The following is a 26,660-nucleotide window of genomic DNA, read 5'->3' as shown; positions in this document are numbered from 1 at the left end:
AAATTCAGCTGTATATTTGCAAGAAAAGTCAACATTTTATCTGCTACTGTTGTTTCTTTTAAGCTTTCTCCAGCTTTCCCCTAGTTTCCCTTTCAAATTTCTGCAATTTTGTTTATTGTATGTGCTTTTTGGTTCCCCCAGCATCGCTCTAGGGATGTTCACTTCTCTCTCAGCTATAGGATGAAGTCTAAAAAAGACCAAAGAAATTAAGATTGGTTGCAGTGACATTTAGTGGCAATTGTGTGTCTAATCTCTTGATGTTCCTTGATAGAAAAGAATCTAAAATCTTCACATGATGGAAATCAGCAAGTTGTTGTTACATGCTAAATAATATGTGCAAAAAATTGACAGAATGCCAAGATTCAGTAGGGAATGATTCTGACAAGAGCACAATCATTTTGAGTCCGGAAGGACTGCTGTGCACCTTCAATACATAACACATACCCAAGCAGCTAAATGGGTTTAGCAGGTTTTTGGTGGTTTCATGTTATTAAATTGTCTCAGTGTAAAATATAACTAAATGTAAAATTTGTGAATTGGAAATAATGAAATCAGAACCCTGTCTGCAATTATTTACTTAAAAAAACTCAAATAAGCATGTGGTACCATTTCAAAACTGGCAATCTTATCAGTTTTAAATATTCTGATAACTCTTCATGTCAGTTAAATGTATCATATAAGAAGATCCTGCCAAAGCTTGTTGAGTTATTTCCCTTTTAGGCACTGACATTCTAAATGTACCTTGATCTCTTCTTCTGCACAGCCACCATGATCTTGGCTGAGAATTCTTTTACTCAGGTTATCTAATTTCATAGTTGGAAGGGCTCTAGCACAGGGGCAGGAGGTGCAGATTACTGCAGATGAGCTTGCAGCTTGTTTAGCAATAGTGGTTTTTTATAGTATTGGCTTTGTTCAGAATTGTATAGCGTTCACAGTGCTTGTCTGTCCACAAAGTCAAATCCCAGGATTAGTTCATATCTTGGGCAGGTGAGTCTCAGATCCTCATTTTCTATGTCTCTTGGCTCAGTGTTTAAACTGTGAGATGTTGGATTGTTCTCTAAGATAGGCATATACTTCACTCCTGTGTGGAATATTATTGATATTCCTGAACAAATGCAGGAATGACTGGCATCCCCAGAATGAAAAAGTTTGACTAGACCAAATATTTTGCCCAGGTGCCTTTTTACTCTTAGTTCTTGTCCCCATTTTTGGTGGACAATTTTGCATTTAACTTTACTTGTCAATTCTAGTGTGAAGTCAAGGAAATCAACTTAAATCCCCTGTGGTTTAAGTAAAACTATTGGACACAGGGCTGGTATAGAGGTGACAGTGTGGTCACCATCACTTAAAGTCTTCTGGGATGTGTGAAGTAACAGCACTGCTTCCTGATATCTAATGTTTGTTTGACCAGTTATTTTGCAGTTTCCCTAATGAATTGTTCATGCTAACTTTCTGCTGAATAAAATAGTCACCAGTGTGCAATCTGCAACCTTTTGTTAATTAGCTAACTCTCTTTAAAATGGGAATCAAGGAAGCACTTTGGATAGGGATAGCACCTAATGCCAAGTCAAAAGGAAATGACAGGAGTGAACCAGTAGCTCCAGGTTTCATGGGTCTGACTCAGGCAGCTCCTAGAGTCTGTCCAGAATATCCTTTTATCTCAGATGGTCATCCATCCCATGCCACAGCAAACTTACATCTTCTGACTCTCCTGTGTTCTAGGCTGGCCAGGTGAAACCTTTTTCCTTATTCTTGTCCTTTGCTCCTAGCTGCTCTCTGGGCAAGGACATTCTGCCAGAGCAGGTTCCCCAAGGGCTCACCCCTACACAAAGCCTTTATCCCGTTAGGACTAAGGGGAAGCAGGCTGTTGTTGTCACCTTTGCTCTGACAGAAACACATCCAGCCTTTGCATAACATGCATTTTGGGCAGTAATCCTGAAGTTTGATTAAGAGAGGTCTACAGCTGGAGAGCTGATTTGAGTCATGAATATAGATAAGAGCCTGAAGGGAATCGGGTGTGACTGATGGTCTCTGTCAGTTTGTGAAGCTCTGGAAGGTGTTGGTTGAGAATAATAGGACTAATCCATCCATGTGGAGTTTCCTCTTTGTCAGCTTAAGTGTGCATAAAAGCTGAGAGGAAAATGGTCCCCTCAAGAAGTAATGATCTATCTTTATGCCTAATGTTTTATAGTTTTTGTACTTTATTTTTGAATAGATGTGATTTATTTGTGTAATGTTCCATAACTGAGAATCTCTTCAGCAAAAATATTTGACTGCAATCTGATTTCTTGTTTTAAGTATACTTTTAAAAATGGCAAATAGTTTTTAACAGTGTGAGATTTTATGAGGAAGGCAATAGATGACATATAATAGAAATGACTGTTCTGAGGGCCTGTTTTAACTGAAGTGCAGTGAACTTTAAAGGGTAAAAATGAGGGATGATAAACTCACCTTCTTTTTAAGCTGAGAAAAAAGACCAATATACAAATATTGCCAATTAAATTTTTCATACTGTAGCATGGAGTGTGCTTTTATAGATAACAAAGTGAAAAGTCTTTGTACTGCTTTTATCTGTGTTTGAATAGTGCCAATCCAGTTTTCTTTCAAGAGTTGGATGGTGTTTTTTGTGGATTTTTTCTTTTTCGTTTTTTGTCCTGTGGTGATTTAATTTCCCAAATCAGAACACTTATTTTTTTCTTTTTCAGATGCCTTCTGTCAGTGTAATATTTTAATTGTTAATATTTATTCTAGTATTGACTTTCCTTTGCTTCTGTAAATTTTCCTTTTTTTTATTTAATTTTTAATTTCAGCTGAGTTTTCAACATAAGATTGGTATCCTTTACTGCAAAGCAGGCCAAAGCACAGAAGAAGAAATGTATAACAACGAGATGGCAGGACCAGCTTTTGAAGAGTTCCTTGATCTGCTGGGCCAGAGAGTACGGCTAAAAGGATTCAGTAAATACAGGGCTCAGCTAGATAATAAAAGTAAGTTATGTTTCAAGCTATGGGACATAGCTTGGTTGGTCTTCTGTAAGTTATGTTGTCTTTTCCTGCTCTTGACTTTGGGTTTTGAATAGTAGGATTATGTGGTAAATGAAGAAGATGAAGTATATGGTAAGAACATGTATCAAACCTTTTCTGAATGGTCTTTTTTTTTTTTTTTGTGGCAGTAGTAAAACTGAAAATCAAAGCAGTTTATTTCATTTGTTTTCATTTAGTCAAAATCATACTACGTGAGTAATATTTCCCCAGGTACACTTTAGCATCCTATTCTTTCAAAGGCAATAAAATATACATATTTCAAAATATGGAGTAGCTTCCCTTATTTCAGCTAAACATACATGCTTACTTTTACCCAACACACACAAGCAGTCAAGTTTCCTGGTTTCTCACACATGCACAGTGTGTCCTCGTTTGTCAGCTGATAATTTTCAATCTACCTCAGTGCTGTGTTAGTCCTGCCATTTCCCCAGGTCTTTCCAGTTCCCTAAGTGCAGTAGTATAAAAATTTAATTGTACAAATTGTTTGGAATTTGTAGCAAAATGGGTACTGAAGTATTGTTGTTAATAAAGAAGTCAGTGATATGTTAAGACACTTCTTTATCAGCACTGTTTTCACTGCCCTTAAATTTAACTTGAATTCATTCTTAGTTTCATAATGTTTTAGCAGGATTTTGACAGGTGATCATGTGAGCTGTGATCTAAGGATATCTAGTTACTCATCTACTTCATTTTAACATAGTGTCAAGCTAGGATAAGCACCACATTTATTTCCAATAATGTTATTGCCTTTTTGCTTAAATCCATGCTTGTTTCCCTTTAATAGTTAAAGCTTTTTAGAGACTATTGAATCCTACATCAGTACAGAATGATAAAAAATCATTTTTCAAATTAATTTGTAGAAATATATATTAACATGCTGTGGATGTCAGACTTCTGGAATAAAGTGATAAATAGGGGTTAAAAATTGAAAGGAGTAAGGGATGCTTGGGTTTTCTTTTTTTTTTCCCCAATCAGAATGTGACTGAATGTCACCTAGTAAGTTGTACATATGAAAAACAAATGCTGGTCTGTCAGCAAATTCAGTTTCTGTATTTGCTGTGCTTCAGTATGAACTTACATTGCTGATCAGCATTGTGTACGTATCAGTCAGTAATGTGACTTTAATGTTTTACAAAGTCTGTGTGCCATTTACTATATTGTCCTGTCATAGTGAGTCTCATAGTTTGCAACAGACAAAATGGAATTAAGAATTCAAAGAGATACAGTCTTTAGTATTATAGTAAATGTAAAGTATGTTAAGTATCGCTTAATGTATCACATTAGGATCACATTTAATTATCACATTTTTGTTATACTTAACAATGCAATAAGTATGACTGTGTATCATATTTAGACTTACATGTTGTTCTGCTGCCTGCAGGTTCAGAGGAGTGTCATAAAGTAGTTTCTGGGAGCTATATTTTTGGTAGATACAGTGTTTCAGTAAGAAGTCTTGCTTAGTTCTTGGAGGAGTAAAATTTATTAAGTTTTTAGAGTCTCAAATGCTTGACTAGCTGTCAGGTTTTTCTCTAAAAAGTTCTCCTTTTAGAATTTATTAATTTTTAAAAATTGTTTATTTAATATTTGGATAAGTGATTGGCCCATTTCTTACGTAACAGAGAAAGCAGAATGTTGTGATGGGTTGCCCTGTCTGGCAAATAAGCCCTCACCTCTTGTGTGCTCACCCACCCTCCAGTTTGAGTCAAGATTAAGAGAGTTCAATGAGTGAAGGGAAGAAAGGAAAAAACCACCCGCAAATAAACTTCCCAAACAAACAAAAACTCCAAAACAAACAACAACAAAAAACCCCCAATCAACAATGAAAGCACAGCCCCCCACTACATCAATGGGCAACAATACAACTGATGCAAAGGCAATCAATCACCACCTGCTATTAGCTGACTGATACCCAACCATTCTCTGAGCATCGGCTACCATGAAAAAACACCCTGCTCCAGTTTTCCTGCAGAACATAACTTTATAGGGCATGGGATATGTTTTTGGAACATTTGATTGACTGTCTCCTCCCAAGCCCTTGGCCAGCCCAGCACACTTCCCGGGACAGGGGACAGTGTGGGGGCAGAGCGGCGCTGGTGCTGTGCGGGCACTGTGGGCCACAGCTGAATCATTGGTGTGTTACCAGCACTGCCTTGATCACACAGACAGCACACAGCTTAAACCATGTGGGCTGCCACGAAGAATTATAGCTGCATCCAAGCCAGACCCAGTGCAAATGTTCAGAACATATGGAATGTATTAACTATAAATTCTCTTCTGCCCTTCTTTAGTGCATGCAGTTCCAAACCCTGAGATAAAGAAATAAGAAAATTAAATTAAACTTTACCAATTCAGTACTATATAATTTGTTTAGTATATGTTTTAAAACATATCAGTCTACTGGAAATGAGATAAAATGTTTTATTGTTGGAACATATTTTCTCTTTCTATCTCTTCAAAACTGTCTCTCTAAAATGCCACTGAAAGGTTATAATGGAATGAGATTTTCAGCTAAGATTTTGAAATAGAAGGGTGCAATAAGGGTTCCTTCTTTTAGCAACATTTATGTAGCAAACTTCAGTTGAAATTATGCTTTTTATTTCTTATGCAACTGTAATCTGTATTTAATAAATGAAGTTAATTTAATTATCATACAGACATAACTGATACACCCAGCACACTCACATATGAGTGCACTCCTAATTGTATACACACAAATATTTTTAGATTTAGGGCTGCAGATGAGGAAGTGTATGTTAATATACTTTTATATACTTTTAACTGGAGACCTAACATGGCTAATTGATTTATTTTTGGAATATAGTTATACTCTTCAAAACTGATCAAAACTCCAAAACCTTAAACAGCGTGTTAAAGAGTGTACTGGAGAATATTTATTGCTATAGATAACATAAAATTGTGTTAAAAAATAAGTGAACGTGGAAAAAGACGAGAAAAATTGGCAGTTGTCTTCACTCAATAGGGTGTTCAAGAGAGTTAAACCTTAAACTTTTTTAAAGTTCATTGTACTTACTTAAATAGTTTGTACAAATTGAAGAATAGGAATAAAAAGGATTAACTTTTGACTGCAGTATAAAACTCATTTACTGTAAACATCACAAAATAGTAACTATTAATAAATTTTCTAAATAAAGTGTTAAGTCATAAAAATATTAAGTTATTTAAATAATTTTCAAATATATGTATTATGCACATGTTTTATGTTTTAAAAATGCCTGATCTGCAACATGTGTCTTAATGTTAGGTTTGAAATAGCCTTCACAGTTCACTTTTGGTAAAGTATGGGTTTAGTCAATTGTCCTTATTATTGTTTAAATAACGAAAATACATGTTACAGAAAACTACACTGAAGTAGTGTGGTGTTTTATCGTGATATGCTACTATATTTAAAATTAGTTTATTTAGGTCTCAGAGACAGCAAACTCTGAGTTTTTTTCTGCAGGACCCCTCTATGTCATAATACAGAAATAAAGACTAGATTTTTAGCTGATGGAAACTGGTTTTGTTCAGTTGTGAAAAAATATAGAAATTGTTTAAATAGATTTAGTCACAGCATGCAGAGTAGTGTCCTAAAAAGTTATATGAATGTTCTAATTTACTGACCTTCTTGTGATTAAATTAATTTTCAGCTGATTCAACAGGAACTCATTCTCTCTATACTACCTATAAAGATTATGAATTAATGTTTCATGTATCAACAATGCTTCCGTACATGCCCAGTAACAGGCAACAGGTATGTCTCTTTAGCTTTTCATTGTATTTTGCATTATAAATGTTTGACATTGAGTGTTGGGGTTTTTTAATAGTATTGGTTGAAAACAGAATTGTTTTAAAAGAAGTATGACTCAATTATTTATTTTCTTGAAATATTGTAAGATGTTAGAAATCTTGTAAGATTTTTATTCTATATAATTCAGGAACTTATCCCCTGTACCTTATTTCATTATATTATTAAAAGGCAATATTGCCTCTGGTGAATATGTTATTTTCAGTTTGAACTGCATTCACATCTTATCTATGTTTTAAACATTGAATGGAATGAATCTTGAAAATAGTCTTATGGTTAAAAAATGCACGTAATAAGACTTTTAAAACTATTCCACTTAATCCTTGTATTACAGATCTTGAAATGTTTATTAATGTATGAGCTTAGTAATAGTTTTAAACTGTATCCTTCAAAGTGTGAAAACAGAAAATTGCAGTGTATTTGTCTTATTTCTAGAGAATTCCCTTTGCTTATATAATAATTCAGAATGCCTTCAAAGCATTAAGGATGGCTAAAAACCAGCACAGCATCCAAAGTGTGCGGTGCACCAGTAAGGTTACTCTGTCTTGCCTGTCTAAGATATTTCTCGTGACTTAATTAAAATGTACAAGCACATTTGGTATAATATATCAGTATTAATGCCTAAAAGAAAAGCACTAGAACTGCTCATAGATCAGGCTGATGGTAGTTTGTAACTTTCTGTGCTACTACTCTGTGTTCTTCCAGGTATGCAGAAGTGTTGATTTATGTAGTTAGTTTTGGAATATTCTTGCCTTGCCATGCAAGTTACAATCATCCCAGCCATTGTGGAAGGTTGTCATGAAATAAGGATGCTGTCTCACTTTGGTTTTGAACAGCTCACAAAAGATGCTTACTGATTGATTGTTGAACCATATGGGAGTTGTATCTTTCATGTCTGTCCTATCAATAGGTCTTGTGTGAGCAGAAAGAGATGTGTCAAGGCAGCAAAAAAAAAAGATAACAGTACTGAAATTCTTCAGAAGTGATAAATAAAAATAACAATGGAAGAAAGTATATCATGTCATGTGTTTTAAATAATCAGTGCAAAAAGCTCTGAACGGTTTGAAAGCTGTTTCAAATGAACAGTTAAGGCGTTACATTTAGTATTTAGATGTGGTTTAAAGAAACTAAATTAGGAATCAAAAGACAAACTTTTCACCACATGAATAACACAAAGTTTAGATGACTCACTTCCTAAAATGTGTGGCATTCAGGAGACAGAATGTTCTTCACACACTCAACTGTGACATAGCTAGTAATCAAGGGATTGGATCTTCATCACTGATTTCAGATGGTTCTGCTTCTCTAAACTTTCAGTTGCATCTTATTACAAAACAGGATTAATTTAGTAAATGCACTAGGAGTTGTTCTGTCTGTAATCAGTCTAACAATCTTTGACTGGAAATGCATGCAAATAGGAAAAACTGTACCCTACTAAAACGATATAGTACACTGAATGAGCTTGCCTTAAAAGAATAAAATTAATATTTTCATAGCAAATACAGGCACTGACAGTAAATATGGCCTTACTTGGAGTCTAGTACTTTTGTTGTCTTTCGTGAATTTTCCTTGTTTGTGAGAACAGGATAATCCTCTTGCCATGATCCATTTATTTTCATAGTTTTTTGCTGTTTGTCTGTCAGCTTCACTGCTGTGTTGCTCAGCCACCCCCTGTTACTGTCCTTTCACTTCTTCCTGAGCCTTTCTTTCATTCTTATAATTTCCTTATGTGTCTTTCTTTATAGTCAGGTGCTGATTCTTGTGTACAGAAAAATCTTTCCATTTTAACTCCATGGTTTTCCCTAGCAACAAGCTCTCCTTTCCACAGTGTTTTAGTGAGCTCTCATCATTGACCCTTTAAAAGGTTCAATATTTAGCAGAAGCACTGTATTGTTATTCATGGTTTTCTTGGGATCAAAATAATGTGGCAGTTTTCCAAGTTCAAGGAGTATGCCTATCTGAAGACCCACCACATTATTTTTCAGGTGATGAGATCTATCAGTGTTTGCACAGCATGTACAGTGTCTTAATGAAATGTGACAAGTGCACCCAAATTACTAGAATTTAGCCAGCCTTAATGTGCAAAACAGATTTATAATAACTGTTTGTTTTTTTTTTTTTTTCTCTTACTGTTTAGTTCAAAATACATAATGAAGTCTCTTCAGGGTTTCCTCACTGCATACCCAAGTAAGGGGAGGTTAGAGACCATGGTAAATTTCCTGTTAGGTTATATCAGGAACGAAGCCCCCCATTCAACAGTTATTTTCTACTGGCATATTATGAATGTACTGGCTGAGGTTGTGCATCCTTTCCCCATGTCCCTTGTTTGATAATGGCTGGGCAGGGTGCTCAGTCACTCCTAATCCACCACGGTGACCTTCAGTGAGCAAGCACTGAGCCTTGCTTGTGCTCCAAATACCTGTGAGCCAAAACTAGGCTGCACCAGAACTGTTTGTTGCTTCTTCCAGGATATAACTACGCCCTGCTTGGTCCCTGATCAGGACATCCCTCTAGTTTTAGAACCAGCAGGAGATCCAAAGAGCAAGGTAATTTTTATTTTGGCTGCAACATAGTCAGCTGCTCCTTCCCTGGGATGGAGAAGACAACCAGCCCTGGTATGGCCAGTTCCTTTTCCTTTACTGGCCTTTTCTCCAAAGCAGTTCAAGTCCTTCCCCTTTAAACTTTACCTTTGCAATGTCCCTTTCCAAATCATTCCCTTGCAAGTTTCCCACTCGCACATTTGCAGTCTGCTTGTGTTCACGTGGTCAGACCTGATTAATCCAAATCTGTTCAAATAATCAGTTTTCACCTGATTTTATGAAAACTTGAAAATGAAGCAGATATGCAATAATGAAATAAGCTTGTAGCATTGAACTACTGTTAAATTTGGGTAACAAGACCAGTGGTTATACCAAACTCAATTGATCAGAGCTGTTGAAACAGCTTTTACTGTTCATTTCTGGTTTTGGTACTGGCTAAGAAACCAAATTGAAAATAAAACTTTTGAAACCACTTATTTTAGAAATGTACTAAAATAAGTTTGGAGATTTTGTTATTTGACTCTTAACGCTTCATAATTTAATTGAATGAAGAGCATATTTCACTGCTATTTCAACAAGAATTCCTTGTTGTTTTGCAGTTTGACAAAGCAATTAATCCTACTGAAGCAGGTAGATTTTTAAGGCTGAGCACAAGCTGTTAATATGCTAAGTTTTAAGACAGTTTTGTCCTTCAGAGATGCATATCTGAAATATAAGAATTGAGTCACTGAAATCTGAGAATAAATATGATAACTATCATTTAGTGCAAATAATTTTAATCAAATGGATTCTGCTTTTCTAACGTATTTTCCTGACTGGAGTCCCCTTTATGTGTCTTGTATTCTTACATAACACTTCACTGGTTTCCTTTTGGCTGCCTATCATACTTGATTGGGTGTACTTTCAAATTCTAACATGGCAATGATGCCTCCTTTCTGCGAATAATTCTCTGTAGTCTCGGCACCCAGTTGAGAGTTCCTGTCAACATCAATGCTCAACAGTGGCATGAGATTCTTTAGAGTATGTTAGAAAGGCAGATTAAAAAAAAAAAAAAAATTACAGCATCCAAAAGCCCCCAAACCTGAGCAGACCTCAAAATGGGAGAGGAAGGGGAAACTGAGAACCTGAAAAGACCACCCAAACGACCTAGGAAGCAAAAGTTGGGAGAAAAATCTAGGTTATAGAATGGAAACTAGAAAAGGGTTTTTTATAGATCATTTTGCTGAGTTCTGGTTTCCTTCAATTCCTTTTTCATTTTCAGTATGCTGTCCTTATCTCCCATTTCCCAGAGAGGTATGTGTTCCCTCCTTCTTCTCCATTCAATACTTTATTCTTTTCCTGTTCCTTTATCCTATCCAGAGCACTTCTTTCCATGTTCCAGATCACCCCAGTTTAATTCTCCTCACTTTAGAAGTTCTTTGCATTATGATCCTCTGTGCACAGCCACAACTGTGCTTTGCCTTTTGCATTGTGCTGAAGTTGACTGACCACTTATGCATGACAACTATTTATAAGTGTTACACTGGTTTTATTTTAAACTGAAGAAGTCACTAAGATCTCTACAGTCTTGGTAAGGTTCTTAAAAATAATGACCTGTCTTCCTATTTCTTTTTTTGTGTCTTGTAGAGGTTTCCACTCTTGAAAAGTATCCTAGGGGTAGGATATGGGAACTTGTCATACTTTTAAAAAGTCTTAGCTAGAAAAATTTCAAATGTTTCTAAAACTTAACTTCAATTAAGTGAATGCTCTTCTTGCTTATGTTATGTATGATGGCAAGCAGAACCTCCTAAAGGGGTCTACAAAAGCAGAAAATATTCTTGAAAGCAGTGATTATCTAGAAAAATAAATAGAACTTTAAAGAGGATTGCATTTTCATTTTTGTAATTTACTCAATGGAAATGTATAGTCATGAACCACTCTAGCAAGAACAAGTAATTGGGCACTTAGTGGTACAACAAGGGCAGAAATGAATCACCTTGTACCTCATAATTGGAAGGTTGCTTACAAATTTAACTGAGTTGTAAATTCCAACCTGTGTGATAATAATAGCTTCTAAACATTAACTTGTTCTGCCCTACTATGATCTAATTGTGTGGCTCACTAGATGAGCAAATTAAAGTATATCTGACACACTTAGTTCTGTGACCAGTTCCTCAAAGTGTACTTCTGTATGCAACAGTCTGTGCATCTTAAATGGCTCAAATAAGCAGTTATTTCCATTTTAGTCTTAAAAACCTGAGAACTTGACAGTGAAAAGTACTGTTTTCTGTTCCTATGTCTGTTTTCAAATTTCATAAGAAGTCTTATTTCTTTATCTTGTATTTGGGATTTTGATTATGTTTAAAATAATATAGATGTACTTAATGCTTTAAAATTGTGACTTTGGCCCTTCTGACTACCTTCAGAATATCATCCTTTATGTTATTTTAAGGGTTATAATGAAACAGACTTACAGATTCTAGGCTTTAGCATGTGCAACTTTGCTTTTTGTTCCGGGTAGCTGAAATACTAAATTTTAGTGGAACTGGAAAAATGCAACAAAATACTCTTATTAGAAAGATTCTTTTCCATGAAATCACCTTCATAGAGAAATTTTTACTTAGTCTGTCATTAAGTTTCCAAGTAAATTCATTCTTAAATCCTTTTTGGTTACACATGAGTTAAGGTACAGCTGTAAGTGTCTTTATGCTGTTAGTTGACAATGCAAGATCTTTGGCAGACTTTGGGTACATATTTTAAATGTAGCACCTAGTAGACTGCTTTTTTTGTTTGTTAATATCCAAAATTTAAAAGTTAGAATATTCTTCCATGAAGAAAGTGTGCATCATTTTACTGTGTCATTTTGTTGGGTTTTTTGGGGAGAAAGAGTAGTAGTCCCTTATTGCTGGATACGTTTTGCAGTTTTTACTAAATTTTAGCCTAACAATGATTTAATACTTTAAATTAGTCCTTAAATATATTTTGATGATAAAAAATACTGATTACAAGAAAAAAAAATTAATTAAAGAGTTCCTAATAGCTGTTGTTTCTCTGTGAGTCTTGGCTCCTCAAGTATGCAGTTGTTAGCATTTGTGGTGGAAGTTCAAGATAATTTTTTTTTTTTCAAAATTAAGATCATAATATTATGATCTTTAAGGATCATAATTAAGGACAATATTTGACGGTATTGTGACATGGAAAAGAAAGTTTTATTGAAACAGAGATGCAATATTGTATTTTTAATGTAGAGACATATTAAACTGTATAGAAGGAATGGATGTACAGTCTTCTGGATAGTGTGGAATGTCAAGTGATGTAACACTTTTTTATTACTGAAGTGATGCATTAGCAAGAATAAGAGAAACACATTTTTTCTCATAGAATAAAATAGAAATGAGCAGAAACTATGGAGAACTAGTGTGGGGATGTGAGAAAATTCACTAGTATTTTTGTGAACTTAGCCTAATTTCCTTTCCCTGTATTTTTGCAGTTCTGAGATCCTTTGCCTGTTGTTCTCCATGATGCAATAAAAATTATTTCTGAAAAATTATGCTTTATTTGTATTGGTTTGGCTTGTTCAGGTTTTTTTCCCTAAGATGATGCATTTATGATTTTTTTTATTTATTTATTTTTTAATAACTAATTTTCCTATGCATGTTTCTTGTCTAGCTGCTAAGGAAAAGGCATATAGGAAATGACATAGTTACCATTGTCTTCCAAGAGCCAGGAGCACTTCCTTTTACTCCAAAAAATATTCGTTCCCACTTTCAACATGTATTTGTCATTGTCAAAGTGCATAATCCATGCACTGAAAATGTGTGTTATAGGTGAGTAGAGCCTTATAACTATATAAGTTTGTAACTAAGACTGCAATGCAACTGTGTTTTCTAGATGTTTTGTATTTCTTATAGATATTATGTGCTCAATTTTAACATTTCTGCTGCACCTCCTGTGAATTTGAAACCCCAGTGTCTCCCTTGCACACATCTAGAGTTATGGAGCACATTTTGTACACTCAGAGGGGTATGTGCACAACTCCACGTTGCTGATTTATGGCCACAGAATGGGGATATAACAAGTCTGTGAAAATAAGATTTGTAGACACACCAATAGAAATTAATTTAGAATTTGTATTGAACGTTTCCTTTTTTTTTTAAAGAAAGTGTTTTAAAGTATTTCAGAAGGTATTTTAACCTGTATGAATCCCTGAGTATGACAGTATGATGAGTCATAGCCTTTAAGCACATAAACAAAGACTTTTGGAGAATGGAAAAAAATCATAAATTTCAGATGATTTTAACTCTCACATTTAAGTCACTGCATCATGAATTTTAGCAAGGTAACCAATTTTAGCAAGGCAACCAATTCACATTTGTGAATTGATTGATAATTGTGCAAGTAGTGATAAAGACATGAAGTACAATTACAGAGGTATATTTATAAATGTTATTTATTCATTTTGTTTAAAATTAAATTAAAATACATCATGAGGGTGGATCATATTACTGTCTTTTAGCAGTCTACTAGAACTTAAACTATCTTTTAGGACTTAATTATATTTCAGTAACTATTTTGTGTTGATTAATACATGACATTTCCTAAGTTATATTTTCCTTACTATTAAACTCTGTCTTCCCAAATTTCAGTCAAGCAAATAGCAGTTGTACCTACTGTGTGCAGTATTTTAAAAATATTTTTCAGTTGAATTATATTGCATTTGTGTCAATCAGTTAGAGGTATAATTGTATCAATTAGGAAGTATTCCTGTTTTTCTTACATTTGGATGTAAACTGTCTAGATCAAGAATTGTGTTTTCCAATTTTATGAGCATAGAGTAGACATCTTAAACAGGTGGAGAATCTCCATTATAGTCACATTTGACACCAATATTTTTTCATTGAATTCACACTTCATTGTGGAAGATGATCTGAAGATAAAAATTATTTTCTGTTTCTATTTTTACATTGCTTAGTTTTAAGATGATGCAATTGAGTGACAGCTGAAATGATAGATTTACATGAAAATAATTTTTTAAAAACTTCTCTCATTTATTTCTGGCAACTCATTTTAATATTTATTACATTCAGGAAAGGAGACTCTGACACCCTAAGAAGTTATCTTTGATATTTTTGTTTTAGCAAGATACCTCCATAATGTCCTTTATATGTTTAAAAGAAGAAAGCCATTATAAAACAGACAATCCGTTTTCTTTGATGTGACTGAAATGTCTGCAAATTGGCATGTCAAAGCTGTACTTAATTGTGTAAATGGATTGCAGAGATCACAGTTCTGCTTATCATCTGATTTTTTTTTTAGGGAATTAATCATTTTGTTGGTTGCTTTTTTTTTTTCCTATTTCCAGTGTTGGTGTTTCACGATCAAAAGATGTTCCCTCATTTGGTCCACCCATTCCCAAAGGAGTAACTTTCCCCAAGTCTGCAGTCTTTAGGGACTTCCTTTTAGCCAAAGTTATTAATGCTGAAAATGCAGCACATAAGTCGGAAAAATTTCGAGCCATGGCCACAAGGACACGTCAAGAATACTTGAAAGATCTGGCAGAAAACTTTGTTACCACAGCTACAGTGGATACTTCAGCCAAGTTCAGCTTTATTACTTTAGGGGCAAAAAAGAAGGAAAAAGTGAAACCAAGGAAAGATGCACATCTATTCAGCGTTGGAGCGATTATGTGGAATGTGATTGCCCGAGATTTTGGCCAGTCTGCTGACATTGAATGTCTCCTCGGAATCTCCAATGAGTTTATCATGTTGATTGAAAAGGAATCAAAAAATGTTGTGTTTAACTGCTCCTGCAGAGATGTTATTGGATGGACATCTGGATTAATGAGCATCAAAATATTTTATGAAAGAGGAGAATGTATTCTTCTGTCTGCAGCAGATAATTGTACTGAAGACATCAGAGAAATTGTTCAAAGACTTGAAGTAAGTACTGTTTCTAAACTGGAATTCCACTTTTTTAATGAACAGTTATTTGTCCATATCTCCTCTGAGATATGATTGAAAATGTTCTGTATTTATAGTTCAGGAGTGGTTTTGGTCTTCAGGGAGCATTACAAATAGTAATCTTCACAACAGCATGTGAGATAAATGCTATCAACCTGTTTTTCAGGGGTAAGGTTTCAGATACGATTAATCTGATAGCTTGCCCAAGGCCATGGATGGTTCCAGTGCTGAAATCAGGACTGAAAAGCTTTTGTCACCTCTTACTGTGGCCTGTTCTCAAATCGTGCCCTTGTAGGTAGAAGTATGATTAATTAAAAAATATGCAAAAAATCTTAGTATGTAAAATAAACTTTTTGTAATAACCCATGAGAATATTAGCATAAAATTTTATGTAACTGGTTCTGCTGTTACATAAAATTTTATGCTAATATTTGTTCCTCTGTACTGAGGAAGGGCAGGAAGTAAAGAATACTAGACCAATTAATGCCACTTTTAACAGCTGACTGGAGATAAAGTTTTCCAGACACTTGATGACCATGTCAGTACTACTGTACTGTAGCTATTTTAGTCAGTCCAAATGAAATGACAGTAACTCCAAGGTAAATGTGCTGATGCATCTAGTGGTTGCACTTCACTTTTTGATCTTAATTTAAATGATTTAGATGGTCTTAGGGGTTTCTTCTGTTGGAAGGCTCGGCACTGAAAAGAATTCAGTCTGCTTACAGTTTTCACACTGGAATAGTTGGATTGCAGCTGATGATGTAGGGCCTCTCTAGTCTCATTTAGCATTGCTTAATATCATGCTCTAAATAATAACTTTCTTCCAAAGTACAATTGCTATTTCAAGAGTTGAATGTCTTTAAAATCTTCTTGCCACTATTATATTATCCTTTTCAATTGAGGTCTTTAGTTTTACTTTCCTTAGACAGGTATTTCCCTTCTAGAAAATAGTGCTCCCATTAGGTCTTGTTAACTGAGCAATATAAGTTTCTTAACAGAAATGAGAAGCAAGATTTAAAGTTCTAGCGAAAACTTCTGCTGTCATCAGTGATAAATTTTTTTTTGCTATTTTTCACTTACTCAGTTTTGCAAAACCTGGAAATAATCCATGTTCCTGAAGACAGGGCTTTAAGATTTGGTAATTAAAATCACAAAATGAAATGTTTGTCTGTGTTTACTTTACTACTTCTTCTTTGTTATGGCCAGATATGGGGCTAAATAATGACAAATTGGTTTTAAGCCTCAAATTTAGCATCAGCTATTAGTAAGTTTACCTGAATATTAACTTCAAGTATCTGTTCCAATGAACTCAGCCTGCCTTTTCTTTCCCCACTATCTATCCAACTTTCATACTAATTAAAATAGGTAACTGTCATTACTTGTTTTAAAACATTTTTTGTCTTTGTTTCTTGCCTCATCTTTTTCTCATTTTCCCCTGCATCTTCCTCTCTTCTGAAAGCTGCCTATTGATGTTATGTCCTGGTTGTTTTATCACGTTGAATGCTTTCTACAGTCCTTAAATACATTTGGTGTAGAACCATTAGAACCACTAAAAAGTATTTAAAACTCTGATGCCACACTTCATATGCAAACTTTAAAAACCTTTCAAATGACTCAGAACACAGCTGAGGTTAACAGCCATATGTGCCAGCAGATGCTAACCATGAAAGCTCAAATTGTGATGTAATATCAGTCTTCAGTGACCAGATGATTAACCCTTTTCACTCATGAGTCAAAGCATTTCTTAGAACTAGTGAGAAGAACATTGCAATTGCTAATTGAGATTGCCAAAGAAATAACTAGACTTTATTGCCTGGATTTAAATCATGCTGGTAAAAAGGACACCTATCTGAATACCCAGATTAAGAAAAGGTGTAAAAAGCTGGATGAGATCATGATTTTAGTTTGAACTGAAACAATCAGTCTAGGACTGAAAAAAGAGCTGTGACTTGTCAATCTAGACAAACTTGTATTTGTGGGGGAGAGTATCTAGTTAGAGTAGAAAGGGCATCAAGCTATAGATTGACTTGGAAGGTTGTGTTGGGAGGCAGGAAGAGCAGTGGTTTTGAGGGTAACAGAGAATGGCAGGGTGATAAAAGATGTAATGGAAACACTGAATGGATTTTTAGATTAGAATCTGAGTTGACAAAATTTCCTTAGCATCCTGTATATTAAAGAAAACCCTCTTCATCTTCTTCATGGTACTTACAGGATCTCTGTCTTTTAACTTTATCTGTTTTAAAGGCTTTCAGAGAAGCCAGCTCTTATTTCATTTGTGGCCACAAGATAGTGAAGCTGCAAACGAGTCAGCAGAATGCTGTGCTTTGAAGTGGAGCAGCACTATGTTTAATGTGACATTTCTATGTAATATGCAGTGTTACCTTTTAGGGAATATACACTTGGGGAGGACTAGATCTTCTGGAATACTTCCCATTGGGAATAGATGAATCTTTGGCAGGAACCTTTAGCTTTCTTACCTTTTAACTTTTGAATATTTAACTAACTTGAAGAAGAGATTTTGAGTACTCTGAGTTGGAGAAATCCATATACTTTGGCTGGTGCATTCATTTTGCAGTAGTCTATAATTGTGGCATAATGATAAAGAGGTGTCAGCCCCCAAAAAAGAATATTATGTAGCTTAATAAGGATAAAATTCCATCCCTCAGCTGGGCTCCTGACTGTAATAGCATGTTCTTTTTTTCACTGCATGACTAAATGTATATTTTCAAAACTTGTGATGGAAGTGTAGCTGACGAAGAGCTGAAAAATTCATTTTCACTTATCTAGTTCACAAATTATGGAAGTTTTTTTTCTTACTGAAATTTAGTTGTAAGAGCGCTAGGTTAGCAGTATGTTAGTTTCCAGTATGCTATGTAGTTCTATTACTATATGCAGAGTTATAAGCACAATAGAAAGTTTTATTTTAAAAGGAAAATTTCTAAACTACACCAAAACCTCAGAGTTGAGAAATGACGAAGGAAATACCTGTTTTGTTTTTGTTATGAAAACTCAGAACCTGACTTTGTAAACAAAGCCTCCTGAGTGCATTTTTGACATCTCAATAATGACTTTCACATTTTAGCTATGAAACCTACATCTTCAGAAGTAACTGGAAAGATTATGAATCAAATTTTCCAAGTAATAATTCTCAGAATATCTGATCCTTGCAATATCTCCAGTATTTCACAGTTCCCAGAAGATTATCCCTTAATGAATCAGGGCTGATTGTGTTTATTTACCTCACAGGTTAAAAGCATGAGCATACACCAGACAAGCAAAGTTAAAATAACTCATGGGTTTGTGGCACTTTGTTCTCATGTGTGTAAGTTCTAATTTTTTCTGCTGAGTGACAGATATCCATGTCGAAATATTCCATAAAGGAAATAGTGCTTTAAAACTTACTAAGGTACCAAATCTCATGAACTGTACAGTCCCACCCTGTTCTCATGCACCCTGATTCAGGTTGGGCCATTCTGCTGTGGCAAGCACACAACAAACTAGTGAGCTAGCCTGCTTGGATTCTAGCTCAAGCAAGCAATGGAGAGCAAGAGTGACTTTTCTAAAATAGCCTCCTGAATTAAACTCAGGCCATAAAACAACCTTTGCAGAGATCTATCCTGCACAGCTGATAGTAAACACTCGCCTCCTGTCTGTTTTAGTGAGGCACACTAAACCCAGCCATAAACAGCATGAACACCTTTGTGGAACTGCTCATAATGTAGCCTTGCTCTGTATTGTAACATTTGCATCTGTAAAAGGCAGGTATTTGCCTTGGTGGAGTGTTTAGGGGAGATCTTTGATAAGGTTTCATAGCAGTAAAGTTTTTGTTCTAATTGAGCTAGTGAAGCTAAAAACATACTGGTTTGGTGACAGCGACAAAAGGCAAGGCTGGGGTAACTCTCAAGCTTCCTTGTAATGCAGGCTAGAATTTTGTGTTCTGAGTGTGATGCAGTATCCCAGCTTAGAGTTTGTTGTATGATTATGATTTACATGGCAAAACTGTTGGGAAATGTTTCACAGCATATAGAAATGAGCCTGCCAAGCAAAATCTGAATTTGAAGGATTTTGGCTGCTCTGTATAATGACAGATACTTTTCACTGAATATGAGGAAAGTAATTTTTTTATTTCTAAGTTTCCCAGTGACATGGAAACTCTCATCCCATTTTAGTGATATCCTCATTTAGAGATGGTGGTAGTTAGGAATCTGCCTATGAAGCAAAATAAATTAATATTTTCTTCATTGCTATTTTCTCAAGGAAAACAAGCTGCTAGAACTGAGGCACTTCACTCAATTTGGCTCATGTTATATCTTGGGTTTAATACTGTTTAATGCTGAATAAAAAACGCCTGCACACCTGCAGTCAGCCAAAAAAGAATGAAGTAATTGACAGGGCAGCATTTTTCTTTCTTTGTGTTTTGAAACTAAACCAGCGGTAATGTTTTCGGTAGGATGTAAATGGCATTGTGTTAACATTGGGAAAGGGGGAAGAACTTGACATGGGTCAGGCTGCCTGCCCTGGAGATGGAAGATTTTCAGCATCATGAAATGCGTCATTCATTTTGTTTTATGCAGAAACCTTCATTCAAACAGAACGTTTAGATAATTTAATGTTAGTATATTAAAGATAGGCAATATCAAGCCATACACAACTTTAATGTTTGCGTGCCCTGACAATGGCGTAACAATCCGGTGCTTCCTCAGATAGTGACCAGAGGATGCGAAACCACGGAAATGACCCTGCGGAGAAATGGGCTGGGCCAGCTGGGATTCCACGTGAACTTTGAAGGGATAGTGGCAGACGTGGAGCCCTTTGGGTTTGCATGGAAAGCAGGCCTACGGCAGGGGAGCCGCCTGGTCGAGATCTGTAAAGTGGCTGTGGCAACTCTGACCCACGAACAAATGATCGACCTCTTGCGCACATCGGTGACAGTAAAAGTGGTCATTATTCAACCACACGAGGATGGAGCGCCCAGAAGGTAAGGAGCAGCAGTTCTCAGTAACATTTGTATCTCTCTGGTTTTTTTTTTTCCTCTGCTCCTGCTCAAATGATGACATTTCTATCAAAGGCCTTCAGTAAATGGGTAATGTCCGTCATGTTGCCTGATAATATGGTTGAGGCTCTTAAAGCAATCTTTTCCCCAAAACCTATATTGACTTGTTATAGAAGATAAAATCAGATCCTACAATAAATTTACTTTATATGACATTAAAAGGGTAGGAAGTAAATTTTAGAGCCTCCTGACTGAGCTGTCCTCGAAGCTGATGTTACTGCTTTCCTTCCACAGGAGAGTTTTATGTTTTAATGCTGAATTTAAAAATGTGGAATCCTTTTCATGAAACTGCACCTTGTCCATCTTTGAGATTTTTCCAACTCCTGACTATTTGATTTTTTTTTTTTTTTCTCTTATGTTGAAATTTAATTAAAATAGTGAGTTACTGGATATTCTGGACATACATGATACCAAGTCGTAGAGTTCTACTCACTTTTGACAGATATCTAATTTATTCATATTAAATGGTGAATTACATCAATGAGTTTGTCATTTAACGCAAATAAATCTTATTGCAACATGAAATACATGCTCATGCCGAGGGGAAGTCTGTAATAACAATCATTACAGTCACTGTACCAGTGTTTTTGGGGATTAAATACATTTTTCTGTCATCAGTATTCCTTTTTAGTGACAAAAGGCACGTTTCTCTGTTTTTTAATATCATGAGGCAGAGAAGTAGGAATATATTGAAACTTTGTAACAGTGTGACTTTATTTCTCACGCACCTTGTCTAGTCAGTGTTAATTTAGCTCATTCTAAATGAGAACTGTACCAGGGTAAATTTAATTACTTGTCTTCTTTTAGCAGGCCAACTTTAAATCTCTTGTTGATTTTTAATTCAGCAGAAAAAACATTAGATGTGTTGCTTTTGGCAAGAGAGCAAGCAATAAAATTTTACGTAGCGTGCAGCGCTGTGAAGGCGATGCCAGCTGTATACGAATGCGGCTTAATTGGTGGCAATTCTCCAAGTAGTCATTGGCCTGATGTATGACACACAAGGGCTGTCCCCTGCCTCAACCTGCATGGTGATGCCTCCCTTTCTGAACAAAATGCCTGTGAATGTAGAATACCACCGTTTTGCTTAGTTGGGTAGAAATTTGCAATTAAGCCTCTCTTTGCTTAGCTTTGCTGTTCTCACCATCTGCTTCTGGGTATGAATTTTCACTGACTTGTTTGGTATACATTTCCAAGCTGTTTACAGAATATGAGCCTAATGAGCTGATCCTTTTCTATTGAAGGTAAAAACGTGTATTTTATAGGCCCTGATAGAAAAATACACGCTGTATGAACTGTTTATATTGTCTTTAATATAAATCTTCTTCTAGAGATAAAATTTTTAAATCCCAGATCAGTGTGGTACATAGCACCCAAGTGTATGTGTAGGAGGAGTTTGAACTGAGTGTTACCACACTGAGAAAAATCTGCAAAAGCTGCTCCTCTTTATAATTTTTAGCGTCTTTAAAATTGTGACAAATCACTAAGAAAAATGAATTTTTTGACACAATGTGTCTATTCTAAATTTTTTTTTAAAACATGTTTAAGTCCTTTTTTAGCTTTACTTTTCTTATATATATATATAAGAAATCTCTTTCTCTCAAATATCAATTTCCCACAGAAAACTATTAATTTTCACTTGTATATCCCCAAAAATATGATTAGTGATTTTTTGACTGTCCATTCTCTGGAGGGTTTTGAGCTTGCCTTTTTTGCAATGTTTATGATCTAAACAGAGCAGACAGAAAGCAGTTACAGATATTGTGTGACAGGTCTGAGAATTTCAACTGTCAAATATGATCTTTGACTTTCTTTGTAAAATATATATTTATAAATGAGGGAAAGGAGGAGAGGGCAGAAAGGAATAAATTATCAGAATTTTGTGGACAAAAGATAGCCTATTGCCGCTTATTACTAGTTAAAACTTGTGCAAATCCATCTCCCTGTCTACTGCTCAGTTGCTTCTCTTAGCCTTCTGCAGGTTCTTGTCACAGAAACAGGGAACTGCTGAGGTTGGAAAGGACCTCTGCAAGTTGTTGAATGCAACCCCATTGCTCGAAGCAAGGTCAGCCAGAGCAGATTACTCATGGACAGGTTCACTGGGTTTTTTGTATACCTCCTAGGAAGGAGATTCAAAGATTCAGTATTTCAATTGCAGTATGCAGTCGTCCTTTCAGTAAGAAAGTTTTTCTGTGTTCTTTAACGGAATTTCATGTACTTCAGTTTTGCACCCTGCCTCCCGTGTTTTCACTGGATGCAATTCTGAGTTTGTCATCTTTTTTCCCTAATCACCCCATTAGATATTTTGTACACATTGATAAAATCCCTCCTCAGCCTTCTCTTTCCCTGACTGAATGATACCAGCACTCTCAGTCTCTCCTTGTGTTTCAGATGCTCTAATCCCTTAATCGTCTTTGATCCTTTGTTGGACCTCCTCCATGTTTTCAAGTCTCTCTTGTACTCTGGTATCAGGTTTACTTAGAAATTTAGGAGTTTTGGATATAAAGCTGGAGTATCTGGAGAACTAAAATCCATTTCACCTTTACTTGATAAGAAATGTCCCTGTCCTTGGAGAGTCCATGCATGGCTAAGCAGGATAGAATCAAGCCTCTTTGATGGATTGCAAACACATACCTATGGTAAGCTGCCTTATTTAAGGCAGCTGTGACAGCTTGTCAGGAGGGAACTTTTTTTGTATCAAGTAGCTGTAATAATTATCAAATAACACTTAAAGAAGACATACAGATATTTTTGTCATATTTGAGGGTCCATCCATCCTTGACCCACACATTACAAGTGTCTAGGAGAACGATGGTTAAAAAGCAGGAGCAGGCTTTACATCTATGTTCCAGTACTTACTGCATTTGCTCACAGCTGGTTTTAGAGGTTTTCTGCTAGGAAATGTTGCATCAGATTATCTGACATATGTAGGAAATTACATCTGGAAGCTGAAGTAAGTCCCTTGAAGGTTTGACTTATCCTACAAAGTATATGATCTTCTGTCATTTGGGTAGGCTTTTCTTCTCTGTGTTTCAACTTGCTTTCTCAGAGTACATACTGGTGGTCTGTTCTTTTGTTTTTGGGGTGGGTTTTTTTTTTTTAATTTAAATGCCATAATCTAGGGTTTCAAGTTCAGCCACTAAGATTTTGCCCGCAGTGCATAGATATTCAAAAATACATTCATCTTTGTTTCTAAAAGGATAAGTTGCATTAAAAATTTATATACATTTGCAAGAATATAAATACAATTTAAGCAAAATTAAGCAAATTTAAGCAAAAAAATTCCAGAGTTTCTTGAAAAAATCCAAATGTATCATTGTATTAATGCCTGTCCTTCATTTTCTGAGCTAATCAGCTGATTTCTACTTTTGAAAGACTAGTTTCTACTTAGCTCTGTCTGCTGGGTTTTATGAATACAAAGCAATGAGGAATTTCTCTTTGGGTTGCTTACTAGTACTCGTTCCTTGCTGGGATCAAATTCTGAAGTGAGTTTACACAGATTGTATATGAGTGCCATGGAGTCTCTTGGGAATTGTATCCTTCAATCGAAAATGAGTTTCAAGTGTGCAGGAGTGTTTCCAAAGCAGTCCCTTGAAAAAACATCAGCCAAAGTGGAGATCTTTAATCAGATCCTCGACTTTGTTTTTTTTGTCTGTTAGCTTACCCACAAATAATCTTCAATCCATCATTTTAAAAGAAAACCAACAAGATGTAATTGTGCACCCACTGAGAAGAAACTATTAGCAATGAACTATTAACAAGGTTTTGTGTTTTTTCTGCAAACTGTCTTGTATTCATTTATTTCAGCATGAAAATAAACTATTTGAATGTTGAAGGTGCTTACAAAGGAATGTTACAGAGTGATTAGGAAATTACAGAGGAAAATTCTGCTCGATAAATGTTTTCCATTACTTAATGCAGATGCTTCTGCTGAAGTCTTGACAGTAGTATATGCAAAAGCAATCATGGAATAAGGCCTTTCATTTACTATCCTGTAAAATTAATGAACTTGAGACAAAGCACCTGCTGTTTTCAGTTTGCTCCAGCAATTAAATAATCATGCACAAATTAATGCAGAAATCAAAATTATTTGTGTGGCATCCGGATGATATTTCGATGGAAAGAAGAAATTGCTATTTAAAACTTAAATTCTTTAAATGACAAAGTGGTATTAGAACAAATATGTTGGTAATTGTTTTCAGATCAGAGTAAGTATTCTTGTGTCATATTTGTTTCTCTGCTCAGTCTGTCCCTTCAGAATTGTTGATTTGGGATTGTGTGCGTTTGAACAGGAAAATAATGATGTTTATTCTGATTTGCTTTCGCTGGTGGTGTTGTGGTAGTGTTCAAGGACAGTATATCCTTAATCAGCCAAGTCCAATCAAAGAATTCAAGCACTTGTAAATCTATTTTAAACTGTAGATTTTGCTAGATTCTTTTCTACTACATTTACCTCTGTGTTTGTCTTAGTTCAACTACCATTTTATATAAAAAAGAAACTGCTTGAGAGCCGATTAAGAAACAATTCTAGGAAATTTAGAAAGCAAACAAAACTTTAAGCAAGATTTCCAGGGCTGGCTATCAACAGAAGCTGGAGAGCAGTAGGAGCAGTAGCTTCCACTGTTGGTCTGATCAAGTGAGAGACTATTTTTCTGCTGTTGTAGGTATTCTGAAAATGGAAATACTTTACTAACTATGACTGAAACTGCCTGGGGGCCATTTTTAAGTACTACTGCAATTCTTCTGAGGTTATTTTATTCTTTTGAGCTTTGCAAAATCCTTCTTACAAATGAAACAGATGTAATGACTTATTTTCCAGTCCTGATGCTTGTTCCCCTTAAATGATTATTATTTCCTTAAAAGAATCATCTTTCTGGGGCTTTTTAAAAGTCACAGATAACCAAGAGACCACAGAATGTTTGGAAAGTGCTTTTAGGAAGGGGTAGAGGCTACTGTGTGGTGAAATTCAGTTATTGTCACAGGGATGTTTGCCATAAACTGGTGCAATAGTTCATAGGGCCTTCAGATTCTTGATATTTTTTTACTTTACTTTTTTAATAAATTAAGCCACTTGAGCTAGAAAGAAGCCAAGCCTAACATCACCTGAGGCAGGCTTAAGCAGCAAAACCTGAAACTGAATGTTTGGCTATAAAAGTAGAATTTGGATATACCAAACCTTTTAATTAACACCCCTGCTACTAATCTAAGAATAATGCAAATATCTGAAATGTCTAGATTCTGATGTTCTATAGAAGTAACTGAAAGAACTATCACTAAGAAAATGTAATTATACTAACTGGAAGCTGTACTACTTACAAAATTTAATCCTCTCTACCCAACCAAAAAAAAAAAAAAAAAAGGTAGAAAATGCTTAACTGTGTTTCTCATACAAATAAAGTCTTTGATATTTTTCTGACTGAATTATGAATGAACTTATAGTCGGGATTAATTATAATTGCTGAAGTTAATTATGTGTACAGTTGTTACAGTCAAGCAGAAAAAAAAGATCCCTAAATGCCTGGCAAGGCACTGTTTGTCTCTGTGGAGAGATGCAAAGAAGAGTTCCCGACTCTCTTTTTCCCTTTTTTCTTTTCTTCTTTCTTCTCTCTACTCATGGAGTCATATTAGAATCACAGAATGTTGTGGGTTGGAAAAGACCTTAAAGATCATTAGTTTCTCTTTTTCATGTAACAGTGCAGATGTAGAGGCTCTTTAGGAGGCCTCTGAATTGCTTGTCAGCTCACCAACACAAAGGTTCTTTTTAAAACTGAATAGTAATAAAGATCAGAAGGACAATGAGTTTATTTTCAGGAAGGAGGGACTGGCAGCTTCAACTCTTTAGCTCCATGGAGGGACTGTCAGAGTCATCTCTTCCCTTAAACCAAAGTGATAGTGTGGGCAGCAGTCCTGTCTGAGGTTGATGTAAGCAATCTCATGGATCTATTGTGGTATGAAATTATTTATATATAAAATATATTTACTTTTTAACAAGTTTTTGAATTATGTATGACTACTGTTAATAGGTTTCTGAGGTGTCTGAACTTGGAATTTTTTATCTTGACTTTCTGACCAAAATTCTCTTAGACCATTTCAGTATTATGCAGTGTCTTGGACTTGTGCTGTGACTGATACAGGGGATCAGTGGAGTTGAAATATTACCTCCAGGAGGTACTCCACAGTGTCAGGGAAGGGAAAATCTATGTATGTCTTAACTAACTACATTCTAAGTCTCAGCAAAACTAAGCTACTAAATTCTGCTTTTCAGTTAAATCTCTATAATTATA

General features: G+C 35.4%; 1 protein-coding gene across 4 annotated transcripts in view; it reads left to right on the top strand.

Annotated features, from left to right (window-relative positions):
* SIPA1L2 (signal induced proliferation associated 1 like 2) overlaps positions 1-26,660 on the top strand; it is a 126,942-nt gene that overhangs the window by 65,006 nt on the left and 35,276 nt on the right. For all 4 annotated transcript variants that reach the window (XM_050972324.1, XM_050972322.1, XM_050972323.1 and 1 more), the window contains exons 6-10: positions 2,811-2,985; positions 6,690-6,793; positions 13,036-13,193; positions 14,729-15,305; positions 20,030-20,304. In XM_050972324.1, coding sequence (XP_050828281.1) covers positions 2,811-2,985; positions 6,690-6,793; positions 13,036-13,193; positions 14,729-15,305; positions 20,030-20,304 — 1,289 coding nt within the window. The remainder of the gene's footprint in view (positions 1-2,810; positions 2,986-6,689; positions 6,794-13,035; positions 13,194-14,728; positions 15,306-20,029; positions 20,305-26,660) is intronic.

Source organism: Serinus canaria, chromosome 3 (genome assembly GCF_022539315.1).
Source record: "Serinus canaria isolate serCan28SL12 chromosome 3, serCan2020, whole genome shotgun sequence".
In the NCBI taxonomy this organism is placed as follows: Eukaryota; Metazoa; Chordata; class Aves; order Passeriformes; family Fringillidae; genus Serinus; species Serinus canaria.
This window is presented reverse-complemented; position numbering and strand designations above follow the sequence as displayed.